Source organism: Meles meles, chromosome 17, assembly GCF_922984935.1.
Source record: "Meles meles chromosome 17, mMelMel3.1 paternal haplotype, whole genome shotgun sequence".
In the NCBI taxonomy this organism is placed as follows: Eukaryota; Metazoa; Chordata; class Mammalia; order Carnivora; family Mustelidae; genus Meles; species Meles meles.
The window spans coordinates 66118019-66134473 of record NC_060082.1 but is presented as its reverse complement, the minus strand read 5'-3'; the positions used below and the strand labels follow the sequence as shown (position 1 = coordinate 66134473).

The 16455-nt window shown below is 46.2% G+C and overlaps 1 protein-coding gene across 1 annotated transcript in view; it reads left to right on the top strand.

Moving 5' to 3' along the window:
- Positions 1 to 3226: 3226 nt before the first annotated feature.
- Positions 3227 to 16455, top strand: part of FMO1 (flavin containing dimethylaniline monoxygenase 1) — a 29399-nt gene continuing 16170 nt past the window's right edge. Inside the window, exons 1-3 of the mRNA XM_045983190.1 lie at positions 3227 to 3261; positions 3345 to 3494; positions 9288 to 9425. Of these exons, the coding sequence (XP_045839146.1) occupies positions 9294 to 9425 (132 nt within the window). The 5' untranslated portion in view covers positions 3227 to 3261; positions 3345 to 3494; positions 9288 to 9293. The remainder of the gene's footprint in view (positions 3262 to 3344; positions 3495 to 9287; positions 9426 to 16455) is intronic.

The window sequence follows — 16455 nt, the reverse complement described above, 5'->3', positions numbered from 1 at the left end:
ATTTTAATCTTACTAATAAGATTAAATATATTTTATATAGTTTAAACTTTTTTGTATGTTTTTAAATATTCCAGGAAAATTTTACCAATATACTATTGATAAAATCACTATAATTTTTCATAAAACAAAGCCATTAACTAAAAAAAAATTTAATACTGGGGCACCTGGGTGGTTCAGTGGGTTAAAGCCTCTGCCTTCGGCTCAGGTCGTGATCCCAGGGTCCTGGGATCGAGCCCCACATCGGGCTCTCTGCTCAGCAGGGAAGCTGCTTCCTCCTCTCTCTCTCTCTGCCTGCTTCTCTGACTACTTGTGATCTCTCTCTCTATCAAATAAATAAAATCTTTTTTTAAAAAAAATCTACAATTGCTTCCTTAAAAATATACTTCTGAAATAAGGAAAATTGCTTTTAGTCAAAATTTGTAAGTGACTGGCCCTTAAATTGAAACAAACATGAGTTTCTGCCCTTTCTCAAAAAAAAAAAAAAAAAGAACATTAATCAATCAATCAGTCTATCACCACTGAAAAAGACACCTGTGGAGAAGACTTGTCCAGGTAGAGAGCCTCTTGATACATTTTTTTAGCAGGTGGGGGCTGATAGGTAGGGACTTATGGTTGTTTTCACTTTGTTTTTTAGAGAGAGAAAGAAAAAAATTGCACTGGGTAGGTCTAATTTCAACTGGGACTAAAACTAAATAAATTTTCACTTTCCCCTCTCAGATTCTCTAGCTCTAGCTCTGCATCAGAGCAGGGTGGGGGAAGGAAGAGAGGGGAGACTTCAGAAGATGATTTAGAAATACAATGAAGGAGCCAGAAAGATCTGTCTGGTGCATCCATCGGTAGAAGCGAGGTATGGCACACTAACCACCAATCCCCAAATCTCAAAGCCTTGCAATAAGACAAAGATTCTTTCTTTCTGGTGTTATAGATCCACTGGGGGCCAGGCTCTGCTCACCAGTCACTCAGGCATCCGGGCTAATGGAGCAGCCCTGCTGAAAGGAGCTGTGAGACAATGCGGACAAACAAAATGCTCTGGGGTCTCATCCTGTCCATTAACCGCTCTGAGCCCAGAAAGCACGCAGATTACCTTCGCTCACAGTTCACGGACCATGTCCCAGCCAAATACTCACAGACAAGAAGTTCAATCCTACCACGCTCCTGGAAGGCAGAAAGTCCAAAATAGTTCCTAAAGACCATTACTGTCTACCGATCTGACTTCCGAGGGTTTAGGTCCACTTCAAAAAGGGGCCTGGATAGCTTTCCCCATCCCACGACCGCAAGAACAGCTGATTTACAGTAAGCACTAAAAATGGCAGAAAAAGGTGCCACTGAAATAATTACTACAAGTCTCTTGCTATTTAGGGAAAATGAGACAATCTGATAAATAATCGTGTTTATGCTCAACCAGTATTTTAAGCCCTTTGTATCTACTGATAGGAGCAACTTGCTTGGTCAGGCCCCGTGACCTACAAGATGTGTACCAAAAATGCATGTACACATCAAGGTCAGTGCCTGAGTACTGAGGGTCCAGACGCTGATTGTGGCCCTGCTCTTCCAGGGTCCCCGACTCAGTGTAAAAGATATTTTGGCTTTTTAAAAACATGCTTAAACTAATAATACTTTCGAAGGCTTACTTTCTGGGTAAAAACTAAGCTTTGAAACCATCCAAATACCATCATCTTCATAGCTGTAGGAAGGCATCTGAACTCAGCGCAGCGAACAATGCTGTCCCCACGCCGTCTTTAATGAGCCAGAAGTAAGGTAAAGGGTGTGCCTCATGAGCAAGCCACAGACTCAGAAGTACACAAGGCCTTCTGGATACAGAGCTTAAGGGTTATACTATAATGAAATCAGGAAAAAGATGTTTATTCTTCCAGAACCTTCCCCCTGCTTCAGTCTGACCAATCTATCCCGGAGTTCCCTCTTTGTGCCTGTGGAAGTCATTTCAATATTATGATTCAATGATCAAGACACCTCATCTGGCCCGGCAATGATGTCGCTGCACCGTCACAGCTGCTCACGGTGTGCGTGTCCAAGACTCTGCGTGGCTTCTCTGCTCCAATCCCCACCACAGCTGTCTGAGTTGGGTATTACCATACTTATTTTAATTGAGGAAACTGAAACTTCAAAAAGTTATATAATTTCCCCAAGATTTCTCCAATAACAACTGCTAAAGACAATAAGCCAGCCCAGGTCTTGTGGCACGGAAGGTCATGATCTGCCCACGTACTCGTTACATTTCCTAAATGTCTGGGCAATCATCTGCACTTTAAAAAGGCTTTTAAAGATGAATTGGACAATGTGGGTGATGTACAGTTTAAAAACAACAATTCTCTCTAAATGTGAAATGGACCAGACCCTCAAAAAGTGAGTCTTCAGTGTAGCAGCTGCTGACATGATTGTCTGACTGTATTTTCTCGCGCTGAAGACTGAAACCAACCAACAATGAAGATGCTGCTGCGGCTCCTTGAGTCCATCCCCGTTTTCAGGGGGATGTGTGGGCCTGAAGGTCATGTCACACGATGTGAAATGTTGGAGTCCAGGAGTGAACAGTCAAGAAAGAATTCTTGCAACATCTGTTCAGAAAGTGTGGTTTCATTACAGCATGGGGACAGAACCCATGGGCAGAAAGAGGATGATTGCTAACATATATCTGGGGGAGTAGAAAGAAAGGAAGTTTCCAAAGGGATTTTTTTTTTTTTAGTAGACTCCATACCCAGTGCAGAGCCCAACATGGGACTTGAACTCATGACCTAAACTGAGATTGACAGTTAGGACGTTTAACAGACTGAGCCACCCAGGTGCCACCAGAGGGTTTTTTTTATACATTAAAGAAGACTTACAGGATCCGTTCCAATGTCAAGCTAAGGTGCCTTTTGCCTCCAGCAAATATTAAGGTGAAACAGTTGAGTTCCTAGAGGAAGGTCACTCTGCTTGTCTCAAACACTTGTCAGTGGGCTATAAATTGCAAGGAAATTTAATTTTCTTACATTTCTTTTACTTTTGCTCTCCACATCATCACCCACCAGGCAACATTTCTCGTAGCATTTCACTATTACCATTAATAAGGTTAAAATGTAAACGATGACTAACCTTAGGTCCCAAATTCTGCACAACATTCCTTATCTCTTAGGCCCAGCGCTTCTGGTGCGCTGCGGACTCCCAGGCCAACGCTGGCTGCCGCTCATCCACTCCAATTTCTAGTAGCTCCAGAGTCCAACTGTGTGTCTGACAGTCCAGCTGTCAGAATTCCAAGCACATAAAGTAAGTGACCAGATGCAATCTCCGATTTCTTTGAGTCGGGGAGGTGGGGCCCAGACTCTTCCTGTTTTGTTATTGTGCTTCAGGACAGAATCACCGGGACAGAAAGGCTCAGTCTGTGACCTGGGAGGAACTATAAAGCCATTCCCTGCTCCCAAGTACAGAGAGTGTTAGAAGCCGGAGTATTTGCAAAGGGACCGTACAGTCAGATATCATCAAGTCTTCTGCACACATTGGTAAGTACGCTGCCGGGAGATTAATAAGCGGTGGATCAAAAGGGAAAACTTGGATTCCTAATACAAAGAAAAATCTGCAATTTTCCCTACGTGCTTCCATTGATATAATCCCTCCTAACACGGTGTCAGACATGGCTTGGGGGTTTGTCTTTGGCAAAGTTGGGAGAGAGAGGTAACCCGCCTTTAGAATCTCATTTATATCGGTGTGCTGTCCTTCTTCCTGTGGTTAAAAATGCTCCACTCTGGGGCGCCTGGGTGGCTCAGTGGGTTAAAGCTCTGCCTTCTACTCAGTTCATGATCCCAGGATCCTGGGATCGAGCCCCACATTGGGCTCCCTGCTCAGCAGGGAGCCTGCTTCCCTTCCTCTCTCTCTGCCTGCCTCTCTGCCTGCGTGTGATCTCTGTCTGTCAAATAAATAAAATAAAAATCTTTAAATTAAAAAAAAAAAATTCTCCAACCTATGCACTATGACAAAGCTTCTGGAATGTCTATTGTCAGGTCTCTTGTTAACCCCACTCCTGGCTGAATTCAGTACACATTTCAACTATCAACGACCTCTGCTTTTGCTCCTTACTCAAAAAACATGTGCTTTGGGGCACCTGGGTGGCTCAGATGGTTAAACGTCTGCCTTCGGCTCAGGTCATGATCTCCAGGTCCTGGGATCGAATGAGTCCCACCTCTGGCTCCCAGCGCAGTGGGGAGTCTGCTTCCGCCTCTCCCCCTGCTTGTGCTCTGTCTCTCTCAGATAAATAAATCTTTTTTTTTTTTAATGTGCTTTTCTTGCTATTTTAAAATAATTTGGAGAACCTCTGCACACCATTTGGGGAATGGCAGGCCTAGCCTCATAGGCTGACCCCCACATTGTCCTAGGAAACCCAACTGAACACTACATCTGACCTCGGTACCTCACATATTTGCATTTCACTTTTTTGAAGTAGAGGAAGTAGTATAGATAAAGCCCAGGAAGAAAGCAAGTTTTGAACCCTGTGGTTAAAAATTGGGAACTCTGATGCATGGGCAGGGATTCCAAACTCACTTTGCAATTTCTTGTTGCTTAGGATATTTTACTTGTTTTTTTTTTTTTTTTTTAAGATTTTATTTATTTCTTTAACAGAGGGGGAGATCACAAGTAGGCAGAGAGGCAGGCAGAGAGAGAGGAGGAAGCAGGCTCCCCGCTGAGCAGCATTGGGCTGATGCAGGGCTCGATCCCAGGACCCTGAGATCATGACCTGAGCCGAAGGCAGAGGCTTTAACCCACTGAGCCACCCAGGCGCCCCTAGTTATATTTTCTTAATTTTGATTGCTCATCTCTTTTAGACACAGTCAGCTTTGAGGGGGCTTTTTCATTAAAATAATGTTTCTTTAGAACCCTCCAACAAAAGGGGCGCCTGGGTGGCTCAGTGGGTTAAAGCCTCTGCCTTTCGCTCAGGTCATGACCCCAGGGTCCTGGGATGGAGCCCCGCATCAGGCTCTCTGCTTGGCAGGGAGCCTGCTTCCTCCTCTCTCTCTCTCTGCCTGCCTCTCTCCCTACTTGTGATCTCTATCTGTCAAATAAATAAAATCTTTAAAAAAAAAAAATAAAGAACCCTCCAACAAAGGAACGGCCCAATTTTTACCAAATATTCACATAAGGAGCAACAACATTTTAAATGTTATTTTTGCGTTAGCATGTGAAACAGCCCCCCAGTAATCAGTGGCCTTGGTGTTCTTTCCACCCTAGTAAAACTGCCTACAGTGTCATTGATCACTCTGTCTGGAATAAAAGAGGGCATTTTTTTTTATTTTTTTAAAGATATTATTTATTTGATAGAGAGAAAGAGAGAGAGCACAAGTGGGGGGTAGAGGGAGAAACAGACTCCCCGCTAAGCAGGGAGCCCCATGTGGGGCTCAGTCCCAGGACCCCGCAATCATGAGCTGAGCCGAAGGCACACGCTCAACCCACTGAGCCATGCAGACGCCCCTACTTAAATTTTTTTGATCACACTTTGGTTTCATGTAATCACCCATACTCGACCAAGAGGTGGGAAGCCCTCCTTGTTCCCAACACGGAAAGGCAGCGACTACTTTGTGCACTGCTGTGTTCATGTAGTCTTGCAAGTTGGCCTTCACAAACATGGGAACAACTCCACTGACACCTTGGGAAGACAGCAAGCAGATGTGAATCAGACTAACACTGCAGGAAAGGAGAAGGTGATGGGCGCCTGGGTGGCTCAGCTGGTTAAGCCTCTGCCTTCAGCTCAGGTCATGATCCCAGGGTCCTGGGATCGAGCTCCACATCTGGCTCCCTGCTCAGCTGGGAGCCTGCTTCTCCCTCTGCCTTTTTCTCTCTCTGTCTCTCATGAAAAAATAAATAAAATCTTAAGAAAGAAAGAAAAAGAAAGAAAGGAAGAAAATGACCTGAACCCATTTTGTGCTCTTCTTTTTCTCTTTCTCTATTTCCTTACTCATTTCCTTCTCTTGCTGGAAGACAACCTTCAGATACACATTTCTATTTTATGCTAACAGCTCTGATTCCAAATATTCTGCAACTTTGTCTCTGTCAATAAACCCCAAATTGTCAGGGTAGATATCTACAAAAGTGTCAGTTTACGGAGAAATCTCCTAGAGCTGTAAAAATAACATAGTAACATCCATGTCCTACATGCTCAGCTAAGCGCTGTTAATATGTCAGCAGATACATTCTTAGAACAGGTTCTACCTCTAGCTTCACTGTAGAGAAAAGGAAGCTGAGATACTGCCTAAACTCATATGCTGGTAATTGACCGGCACTGAATTTCACACCCAGGTCTGACTCCCAGCTCCTGGCGGTCCTGTGAGGAGATACACTGCTCGGAAAAGGCTGGCTGCCTCTGGTCCATGCTGAGTTACAGTGATGGCCAGAGAGAGGATTTCTATTTATTGTGCATTTGCTAGAAAGTCCTTTGGAGAAAGGAAGCTCTGACCCACACTATTAGCTCCCAGTAAATATTTGCTCAATTCATTTTTTTTTCATTGCAAAGCGTACACGGTGATTTCATTCATTCATTTACCCACCAGGGAATCAACTCATTGCCAAGAATTTATGAAACTACGAGTGCAGTCCAAGGGTGCTACTATAGAAAATATGAAAAAGGGAAAATAGGAGATGAGTCAAAGAAAATGTCCTGTTTTGGGGAAACGTATAGCCTTAAGCAGAGAGAGTAACGGACACGACGTAGTGAACCGACACTATCGTAGTCTTCTCTTGTGGGGAACATGCTACCTCATGTAGGTATCAAGAGGGTGGCAAACTCATTATGGACCTGAGTGGTGACGGATGCCTCTATCAACCATCTCTAGCCCCTATCCTACTGCTCTGTCCCTGGAGTTCATATCCCCGTCTTCTCCCCACTGGTGTTCTTTTCACGCTTAAAACCCTGAAGCGACTAGAATTCCTCAGTATTGCTTTCCCACCATCCCAAACTCACAATATAAGCCTCTTCCCTTCGTGCTTTCATTGCAATGTGTACGTAATACACATCTCTGTCTTAGCACGGGACACAGACTATTGTAACAATTTATCTGTCCGTCTGACTTCTCCACAAGAGTGATAGCGACTCTAAAGAAAGCATCACACCTCATTCATCTTTTGCAGCTCCAATACCCTGCCTAGGACTTAGGGTCACAGAAGCCCCTCACTGAGTGTCTGATGGCTGAACCAATTAGAATGAATCATGGAATCGGAGTTGAAAGAACCTTATACAGCATTTCATTCCACTCTACCTAATCTCCTACTTAGAATATTTCCCCCCAGAATCATCCTACATTCTCTGTCTGAACAAATGTCAGAGCCTGAGATACTAGAAAGTACTTATATTAAGCTAAAATTTGCCTTCATCTAAAGTCTTCAGTTGCACCTCTGGCCTTAAATCTAATCCTTCTGTTAGCAATGATCCTTCAAATGTTTATGGGTAAATGTTTACAGAACTGCGTCAGGCCCCTGGTAAGAGCTCTCACGTTAGCCTCTTCTGCTGAGTGAACCCAGTACAGTTGATTTGCTTGCCCAAGGCCTCCACGGTTAGTTCACAGAGAGCCAGGTCCCGGCTGGCCCTCCTTCGGACTCGGCTAACTGTTGGAATGGATGCATTTCTCCTCCTCCTTCCTCTCCCTCTCTCTAAATTAATTCCTGAAGTGTCATTGACATCCAACGTTACGGGTGTCTTTCTTCCTACAGAATCAGCTTGGTGCTTTCACTCCGAGTATGTCCCCGAAGCTACAACACCCAAGTCAGTGAAACACAGCACACTGGTTCTTGTTCGGGATTTGAGACAGATGTGTTTGGTCCCAACACCCACGTTCACTCCATTACATCAGCTGCCTCTCTAAATGTGGGGGTCACTTTACTTCTCTAGGGCCCCAGGAGGGGACAGTTGTATAAGGCGGTGATTCTAGGGTGTGCATCAGGACCTAGAGCATGACTTCCCCTATAGGGAATCTACGGGCTCTTGCCCAGCCAATCAGAGTGAGTTGCTACTGGGAAGCAAACAGCCCTGCAACCCTTTTATTTAACACCTGCAAGAAATGGGCCTTACCGTCTCATTCGAGAGCTATTTCTCGAGCACTTGTTGTATGACATTCCCGGTGCTTCCCTGGCCACAGGGACAGAGCACAGAGCAAGCAGCTGACCTCCCGAGAGTTGCGCTACCTCGCTCTGGTTCCCAGTCCTAAAAAGCAAAAATGTATCTCCAGTTCCGTGGCAAGAGTTCATCTGCAGAACAAGAAAATAGCATCTACTGGGTGACCCGTGTGCTTTCAACACTCACTCACTTGAGTAGAGAAAACTGTCCCAAAAACACATTAGGGAGCAACATCTAAAACCGTGTGGTTTAGGGCTACACGTGCGTGTACTGACCAAAATGTACGGGAATTAAAAGCGCAGAGGCCCACCGACGCCAGAGGCAGCAGAGGACACTGGTTTTTTCATAGCAGCCACACAACAGCTCACAGTTCCTGGGCGTCTCCCGTGCTCCAGGAATGGCTCTACGCCAACTGATGTGTGTCCACGCGCTTGATCCTCACCAAACACCGCAAGGAAACTACCACCGTTTTGTCCATTTTTATGGTCCGCGGAGGGGTTGACTAACTTGCCCAAGGTCGCATGGCAGAGCTGGGGAGCTGGGCTTGAACCCGGGCAACCTGCCAGAGCCTAGTTGCTTAACCAAGGCACCATGCTGCCTCTCGGCATTCTGTCATGTCCTGGGGACAGAAGATGCGCTACCTGGGCGGGGAGGGACAGGGCCACGTTCCCTGGGGTGGATCCATATCTGACGGGGAGAGAAGGGAGGAGGGTCCACACACCGCCTCGCCGGCTGCGGCCTCTCTTCCGTGGGCGGCTGCGCACCAGCCGCAGGCGGGAGGAAGGTGGCAGGAAGGCGCCGGCAGGGCTGGGGCCCCGGGGTACGCCGGGGCTGGCTCTCACCCCAGGGAAGCGTTTGCTGGAGCAACACCTGCTGTGGCCCCCGGGCTTGGCCCCTAGTCCCAGCTCCTCTCGGCCAGGGTCGCGGGGCCCTGTGTCTTGTCGCCCCCCCACCTGAGCTCTGCTTCCGTGTTGATTTAAAAACCGTGTTTGACAAGGTGATCCTTTCCGGCCCTCGGCGGCCGCGGCAGCTCCAGAGCTCGCCCGGCATTAAAGCAGCGGCCTGCGGTCCCCACGTGCACACCGCACACCGGGAACAGCTCCGAGGACTGAGGGGAGCGAACTTGGCTGCAGCAGCCAAGGTCGGGGCGGGGCTGTCGCTTGGGACTGAACAGCCGAGCTGTGCTTTCCTCACACAGGGGACCATGGCCAAGCGAGTTGCGATCGTGGGAGCCGGGGTCAGCGGCCTGGCCTCCATCAAGTGCTGCCTGGAGGAAGGACTGGAGCCCACCTGCTTCGAGAGGAGCGACGACCTCGGGGGGCTGTGGAGATTCACTGTAAGTAGGGGGCCCTGCCGCTCTGCGAAGTGTCTACTGGAAAAGGCTCCATGGGTGGGAAAAGAGGTTGCATTTCTCTCACAATGCTGCCTGCCCCCCGGGGGAAGGGGTCACAAGCATCCGCGGACCAGGGAGCCAGGAGGGCTAAAGACATTGAGAAGAGAACGGAGCTGCGCACAGCCTGAGCTGGGGCTGGGGCGGACACGAGCCACCTGACAGACTTGATGTGGGGCCCAGAGCAAGAGAGGCGGCCCCACAGGGTGGCAGCGAATGGAGTGGCTGGGACAGGCCAAGCAAGCCCAGAACAAGGGAGCAGGGGCAGACCCAGGGGGCCTGAAGCAAGGCCAGGCACCACAGGGTCCAAGGCAAAGGCAGGACCCCAGCAGTGCAGGAATGTGGGCCTCTGTCTGGGACTGAGCGGCTGCACCTGCTTCTGTTCCCTGTCCTGCCCCGTCCTGCCCCGTCCGGGGTGAAACGACACAGGGCTCACACAGGATGAGTTCTTTTTTTTTTTTTTTTTGAAAGATTTTATTTATTTATTTGACAGACAGAGATCACAAGCAGGCAGAGAGGCAGGCAGAGAGAGAGGGAGGAAGCAGGTTCCCTGCCGAGCAGAGAGCCCGATGCAGGGTTTGATCCCAGGACCCTGGGATCATGACCTGAGCCGAAGGCAGAGGCTTTAACCCACTGAGCCACCCAGGTGCCCCCGCAGGATGAGTTCTAACCTCATCCTAAATCCAGGCAATCCCAATCTCGGCCAAGAACAATCCAAGTGAAGAATTGAGTTTGGAGCCTTTTTGGTTCCCTGAGCAGAAGGAAGCAGCATCCCCAAACCTCGGCCAGGCTACAGTCCAACCGGGAGAGGAGAACGGGCGGGAGAAGAGGGGATGACAAAACCCAGGCTTCACCGGCCTGGGGTGAAGGGGATCACGGGGGCACTGCTGGGGCCACTGAAACCCTGAGTTCCACGGCTGCCCGGAGAAGCTTTAACATCAGAGCTGCCAAGCCCCTCCTTGCCCTCCTTCTCAAGAGAGCAAGAACGCTTCCCAGGAGCCGTACACGTGCTGACGAGAAAGCTGGCAGGAATAGGGAAAAGGAGCAAGGTGCCGGACATCCAGGCCTCAGAGCCCACAGGGGCTAAGAGAAAGACACTGTGGAATTTGCAACTGAATCAAATAGTTTCTAACTTAGTGAGCAAAGCTCCAGGAAGTGACCAACTAACTAGATAGGTACGGTTGTCCCAGCATAGGCCAGCTTGGCTCACAGAAAGATCGGTGTATTTTGAAATGTGTCTAACCACCAAATGTGACCATCAATATGCAGAAACCTCCCCAAGGGCACGGGGTGAGAGAGCACATCTGTTCCCATGTTCCAAAGTCCATGCATTCCATTAGGACAGCAGAAACCGAGCACCCAGGCTGTGGCCCTCCCCTCCAGAGCCCACTGAAGACGCTGCTCCCCTGGCATGATACACCTGCCCTGAGGAGCCTCAGAACCCCTCTTACCCCGTACTCCAGACAAATAGGACTAATCTGCCAGAGTTGGGATTTGGCTTGCAAGATGAAACTGCCCAGTGAGCAGGGTAATTAGCAGACTTATTTGGCTGAACCGTCAAAGCAAAAGGGAGTCCAGCAACCTGGGGATACTGGACAAAAATGTACCTGCTACAGGTCACAGACATGCAATTATTAACACGTAAAATCACTGATCTAAGAAGCAAGAGGAACGTGGTCCAGATCCGGCTGTGCCCGCCTCAGGCACAAGCGCCTTGGGGGACACAAAAGAAAGGGAAGCATTCTATGCTTTCTAGAGACATCCCATCCTCCTCCTCCTACCTCAGCATGCGTGTACGGACACATCACACACACACACACATACACACATCACACACACACATCCACACACACACACATGCGCGCGCGCTCGGTTAGCATTATCTCTGTACTCAAAGCAGGTAGCCAGCTCAAAACCACCGATTCAAGTGTCTGCTCTAGCAAGGGCTGTACTCACCAGAAAGCTCAGGGGCAAGTCCACAGTGCCTGTTCTGGGCAGGAGGGGCCATCATGCAAAACCGGACAAGCGATCTGCAGAAACCCAAGAAAACACATATGGAGACCACTTCTGTTTCCAAACAGGAAGGCACGCCAAAGATTACAGAGATCATAAACCACACTCAGTTCAGCTCTGTCTCTTGCAGCTGCCATGGCCTGAAGCAAAGAGGAAACAAAGGTTGCAATGCAAAAAAAAAAAAAAAAAAAAAGCCATCATTCATGGAGGTGGGAGGGGGTGGCAATCTTTAAGAGGAAAGGGGGTATGTTGGTAAAGACCTGACTTCTGTCCACTAACTCAAATGGGGGCTGGAGGTATGCACGGAAAGTCTAGTTTACAACTGACTTTCTTATTTTCTTAGGCTCTTGAGGAGTAACCTTAATGTCACCACATGCTGATTGCCTCAATTATAAAGTAATATTAAGAAATAAAATGTGAGGAATTGCCCCATCACTCAAAATTAATAAGACTCTTAGAGAATCTTAGTCTAGGAAGGGATCTTAGGGGATGATTTTCCTGTAGAACCACACTGAGGTCATCTAGAGGGAATTATATGCCACTGGTAGGAAGACATTCAGCGTCTCCTCACAACCCTGAAACATAGTCTAGGACCTGATCACCCTCCTTGGAATGACGTTCCTCCTTGATGTGCATCAAGGTCTTTTCCTCTGCACATGCTTCCTTTCATTCATTCAACAAACATGTATTGAGCCCCAACTGTGTGCCTTATGTACCACATATTTTTACATTCGATGAGGGTAAACTTCACCCCTTAAATCACTGAAGAAGTATCTCGGTTAATTCTTCTTTAGGCTTAGTAAACCTAATTCTTCCAGTCTTTCTTTGAAAGGCTATTTCTAAGACCTCGATTGTCTTGGTAGGCTTCCTTTCATTCATATATTCAAGAAACATTTATTGAACTGCTATTAGGTTTCAAGGGGGTATATCTGAGAGGCCCCCATCCTCTTGGGGGTTCCTCACATCACCTCTGAGTATCCACAGCTCGCATGGGCTGTAGATCCAAGAACTGGGCACTGTCCTCCAGCGAGACTCTGCCTCTCACTGCGGGGAGAAGGAGACAAAGAAAATGGATTCTGGCTGCTCAAAGGAGGGGAAAAGAAGGAAATAATCATTCTTGGAGAATAAGAGGTAGGAACGTCTTCTATGGAGAGAATGTCTCTAGGAGTGACTTTTATTATCATTTTACATTTATCGTTAAAATGAGGACAGGGACGGGCACCTGGATGGCAAACTTGGTTAAGCGTCTGACTCTTGATCTCAGCCCAGGTCAGGTCCTGAGATCAAATTCTACATCAGGCTCTGAGCTGAGCGTGGGGCCAGCTTGTGATTCTTTCTCTCTCTGCCCCTCTGCCCCTCCCCTCATTCGTGCTCTCTTTCTCTCTCTCAAAAAAAAAAAAATTAATTAGTTAATAAATTAATAATTTTTAAAATGAGGAATGGGAGACCTCTGATCTGACAAAGTTTTCTTCCCATTGCCTAGAATCCTCTCTGAAGGACCCAAAGCTTAAGAAAGTGAATCTCCGTAATAATCGTGGAAGAATGATACGAATGACCAATAAGATTTACTGAGAGTCTACCAGACACTGCTGAAAACACATCACAGCTACTGTTTCAGTTTCTCCTATGGGATATTACTATTCCTATTTACACCTGAAGAAACTGAGACACACAGAGATTAAGAAAATCCCCAAGGTTACCCAACTACAAATGCAGAGCTTGAAGATGAACCCAGGCAGTCTGAATCTGGGCTCTGTGCTCTCAAGAACCACAGGCATTTCCAGAGTCTGGCTCAAGAATGAGGGCAGGCAATTCTAGACTGTTCATGGAATCCCACCAGGTGTCCTAGTGAACGATGGCGACTTTCCCAGTATATTGCAGGACCAAAATGGACCAGGCAGCCAGAACCTCTCTGTTCGTGCTCTTAGCCTTTGCCCGCTGCCCACAGACCATCCCTCCTCCCCTCCCACTTTGTTTTCCCCCAGCGGCCCCATCAGTTCAGGAGGCATGTGTTTGCATCCTGGGAGTGCCAGGGCAACTGGCAGACCCACACAGGGGCGATGCAGCCAGAGATCCCAGCAAGGCCTGGGAATCACTGGGGCCACAGGCACACACAGGAGGGGAGGGCCCAGGAGCTGCAAACCATTCAGAAGGGGCACGAACTGGTACCCTCTGCATATAAACGGAACACTCCAGACCATGTATTTTTCCAGGAGGAAGAATCGGTGGGAAGAAAGAGAGACGAGAGCAAAGAGGTGGTCTTGGACCCCAGCCCCAGGGCCAGGTTTCCACTCTGCATTGTGGTTCTTCCTCAGTTAATATCTGTGATGCATTATTCCGAGACGGGCTTCAGTTTTGCCTGGAAGGTTTTCCTTCCTCTTGCCTTCACATCTCCCAGAGTTTTACAAAACAGAGTTGTTATTGGGTTGTGGTTTGTTGTTTTTTTTTTCCTTTCTATTTATGTTTCTTGTTCATCTGTTTTAAGTTCCCATAAATACATAGTTCCTGGCTTATCCAACCTCATGAGCCCCATTACTCTTTGTTATTTAAACCTGCCATTACAACATACTTGAAAGTTTTTGACCCATTTTTATGGAAATGTTTACAATATGTATTATGCACATCTCTACTCCTCTTAAATAGTCTATATTCCAAATTTAGACTTTTATTATCGTTAACTAGACACTGACCGTATTAACTGAGCATGAGTCACTACGTCATGCTCCCAGATGCCAGAGAACAGTAAGGGAGCTGTGGCCTAACTGGCCCAGAATGTTCATGGCTGTTGTTTCTCCTGTTTCTCCTATGTTGTTTCTCCGTTTCTTTGAGGGTATAGGTTCTTCCCCTCCTGCTTAAGCTTGTTTCTCCATATTACAGCTCTTTACAGCTGTTTCTCTCTCTTTTTTTCTTAAGATTTTATTTATTTATTTCACACACACACACACACACAGAACACAAGCAGGGGCAGTGGGAGAGGCAGAAACAGGTTTCCCTCTGAGCAAGGAGCCGGATGCGGGGCTCGATCCCAGGACCCTGGGATCATGACCTGGGCCGAAGGCAGAGGCATTATTAATGGCTGAGGCACCCAGGTGCCCTTTTCCAGCTATTTCTATTCCCTTTCTTCCCAGAAGAAACTTCACTTTTAATTAAATCAAACCAACCACGAAATTTAGTTCTAATATCCAGTTTCAGGTTTAAAGCTCTGCTATTCACTAAAGCAGCCACTGGCCACATGGAACTATGGGATTGGTTGACATGGCTAAAAATTGAATTTTTATTTCATTTGATTTTAATTTTTTTAAGATTTTATTTATTGGACAGAGAGAAACACAGCAAGAGAGGGAACACAAGCAGAGGGGATGGGAGAAGGAGAAGCAGGCCTCCTGCCAAGCAGGCAGCCCAATGCGGGGCTTGAACCCCGGACCCTGGGGATCATGACCTGAGCCAAAGGCAGACACTTAACAACTGAGCCACCCAGGCGCCCCAGTTAATTTTAATTTTAAAACCAATCCTCAGTTCAGTTACTGGAGCGCTTTTAAGTATATTCATTAGCAATTTGGGTATATGAATACCCCTTTTCAATTCACGTTTAACATTTGAATTGAGAAGTACAATATACACACTGGTATTTGAAAGACTTGCTACACATAAAAGAATAAAATGTACTTCATTAGTAAATTTTTATAGTGATTACATGTTGAAAGTATAAAATTCAGATAGAGTGAATTAAACACAGTATACTGTTAAAATTAATTTCACCTGGTTCTTTTTTTTTAATTTTTAAATTTAAATTTAATTTTTAAATATGACTACCAGAAAATTGTAAAGTGTGTATGTTCCACCACATTCCTGTTGGTAGGACTGTTCTAAAGCCTTGATACTCAGAGTATGGACCCCGGCCCAACAACATCTGCAGGGGAATTTGTTAGAAATACAGCATCTCAGTGCTGTGAATTGTGTAAGCCTGAAGAATCACAAACCTGTACCCCTGAAACAAATAATACATTATATGTTAATAATAAAAATTATTTTTAAAAAATATAAAATATTAATATATATAATATTTTAAAATATAAAATATTTTAAAAAAAGAAATACAGACTCTCAGGCTTGAGGCACCTGGGTGGCTCAGTCGGCTGAACATCCAGCTTCTGGTTTCAGCTGAAGTAAATATCGCAGAATGAGGGGTCCGTGCTCATCACGGAGTCGGCTTCTCCCTCTCCCTCCTCCCCCGCTCGGCGCCTCCCTCCTCCTGCTCTCACCAGCACACTTGTACTCGTGTTCTCGCTCTCTTTAATAAATAAATCTTAAGGAAAAAAAAAAGTAGGTCACACAGACCTACTAAATCAGCATCTACATGTTAATGAGATTCCCCAGGTGATTCTTAACAAGGTTAAGGAGCACTGACTAGAGAGCTGTGCTTCTCAATCAAGTCCGTGTTCTGTTGTTTAATTTCCAATCAAGTACATACAACTACGTTTGTAAGAAAAGTAAAAAGGAACTATGAAAACAGTGAAAACGAAATGAAGAAAAAGGTCAAAATATAAATTCAAAAGTCGTATAGAGTCAAAAGACATAAAATAAAATACAGCAAATGTCATTAAATGTACAAATTTTTAAAAATTCCAAAAGGTGGACCCATTTTTCTTTGGAAGTATATACGTACGCAATTAATATAGGAAGTCACTAATACACTCGTGGCTTTTAGCCAAATAAAACATTGCGTGTGGAGTAATCTCCATATGAAACACCGGGAGGCACGCTCTTACTGTGCGTTGGACATATTAACATTTAAAGTTTTTTAAATTATTTTTATTGGGGCACCTAGGTGGTTCAGTGGGTTAAGCCTCTGCCTTCTTCCCCTCTCTGCCTGCTGCTCTGCGTACTTGTAATCTCTCTCTCTCTCTCTGTTAAGTGAATAAATTAAATCTTTTTAAAAACTTTTAAAAATTTTTTAAAAATT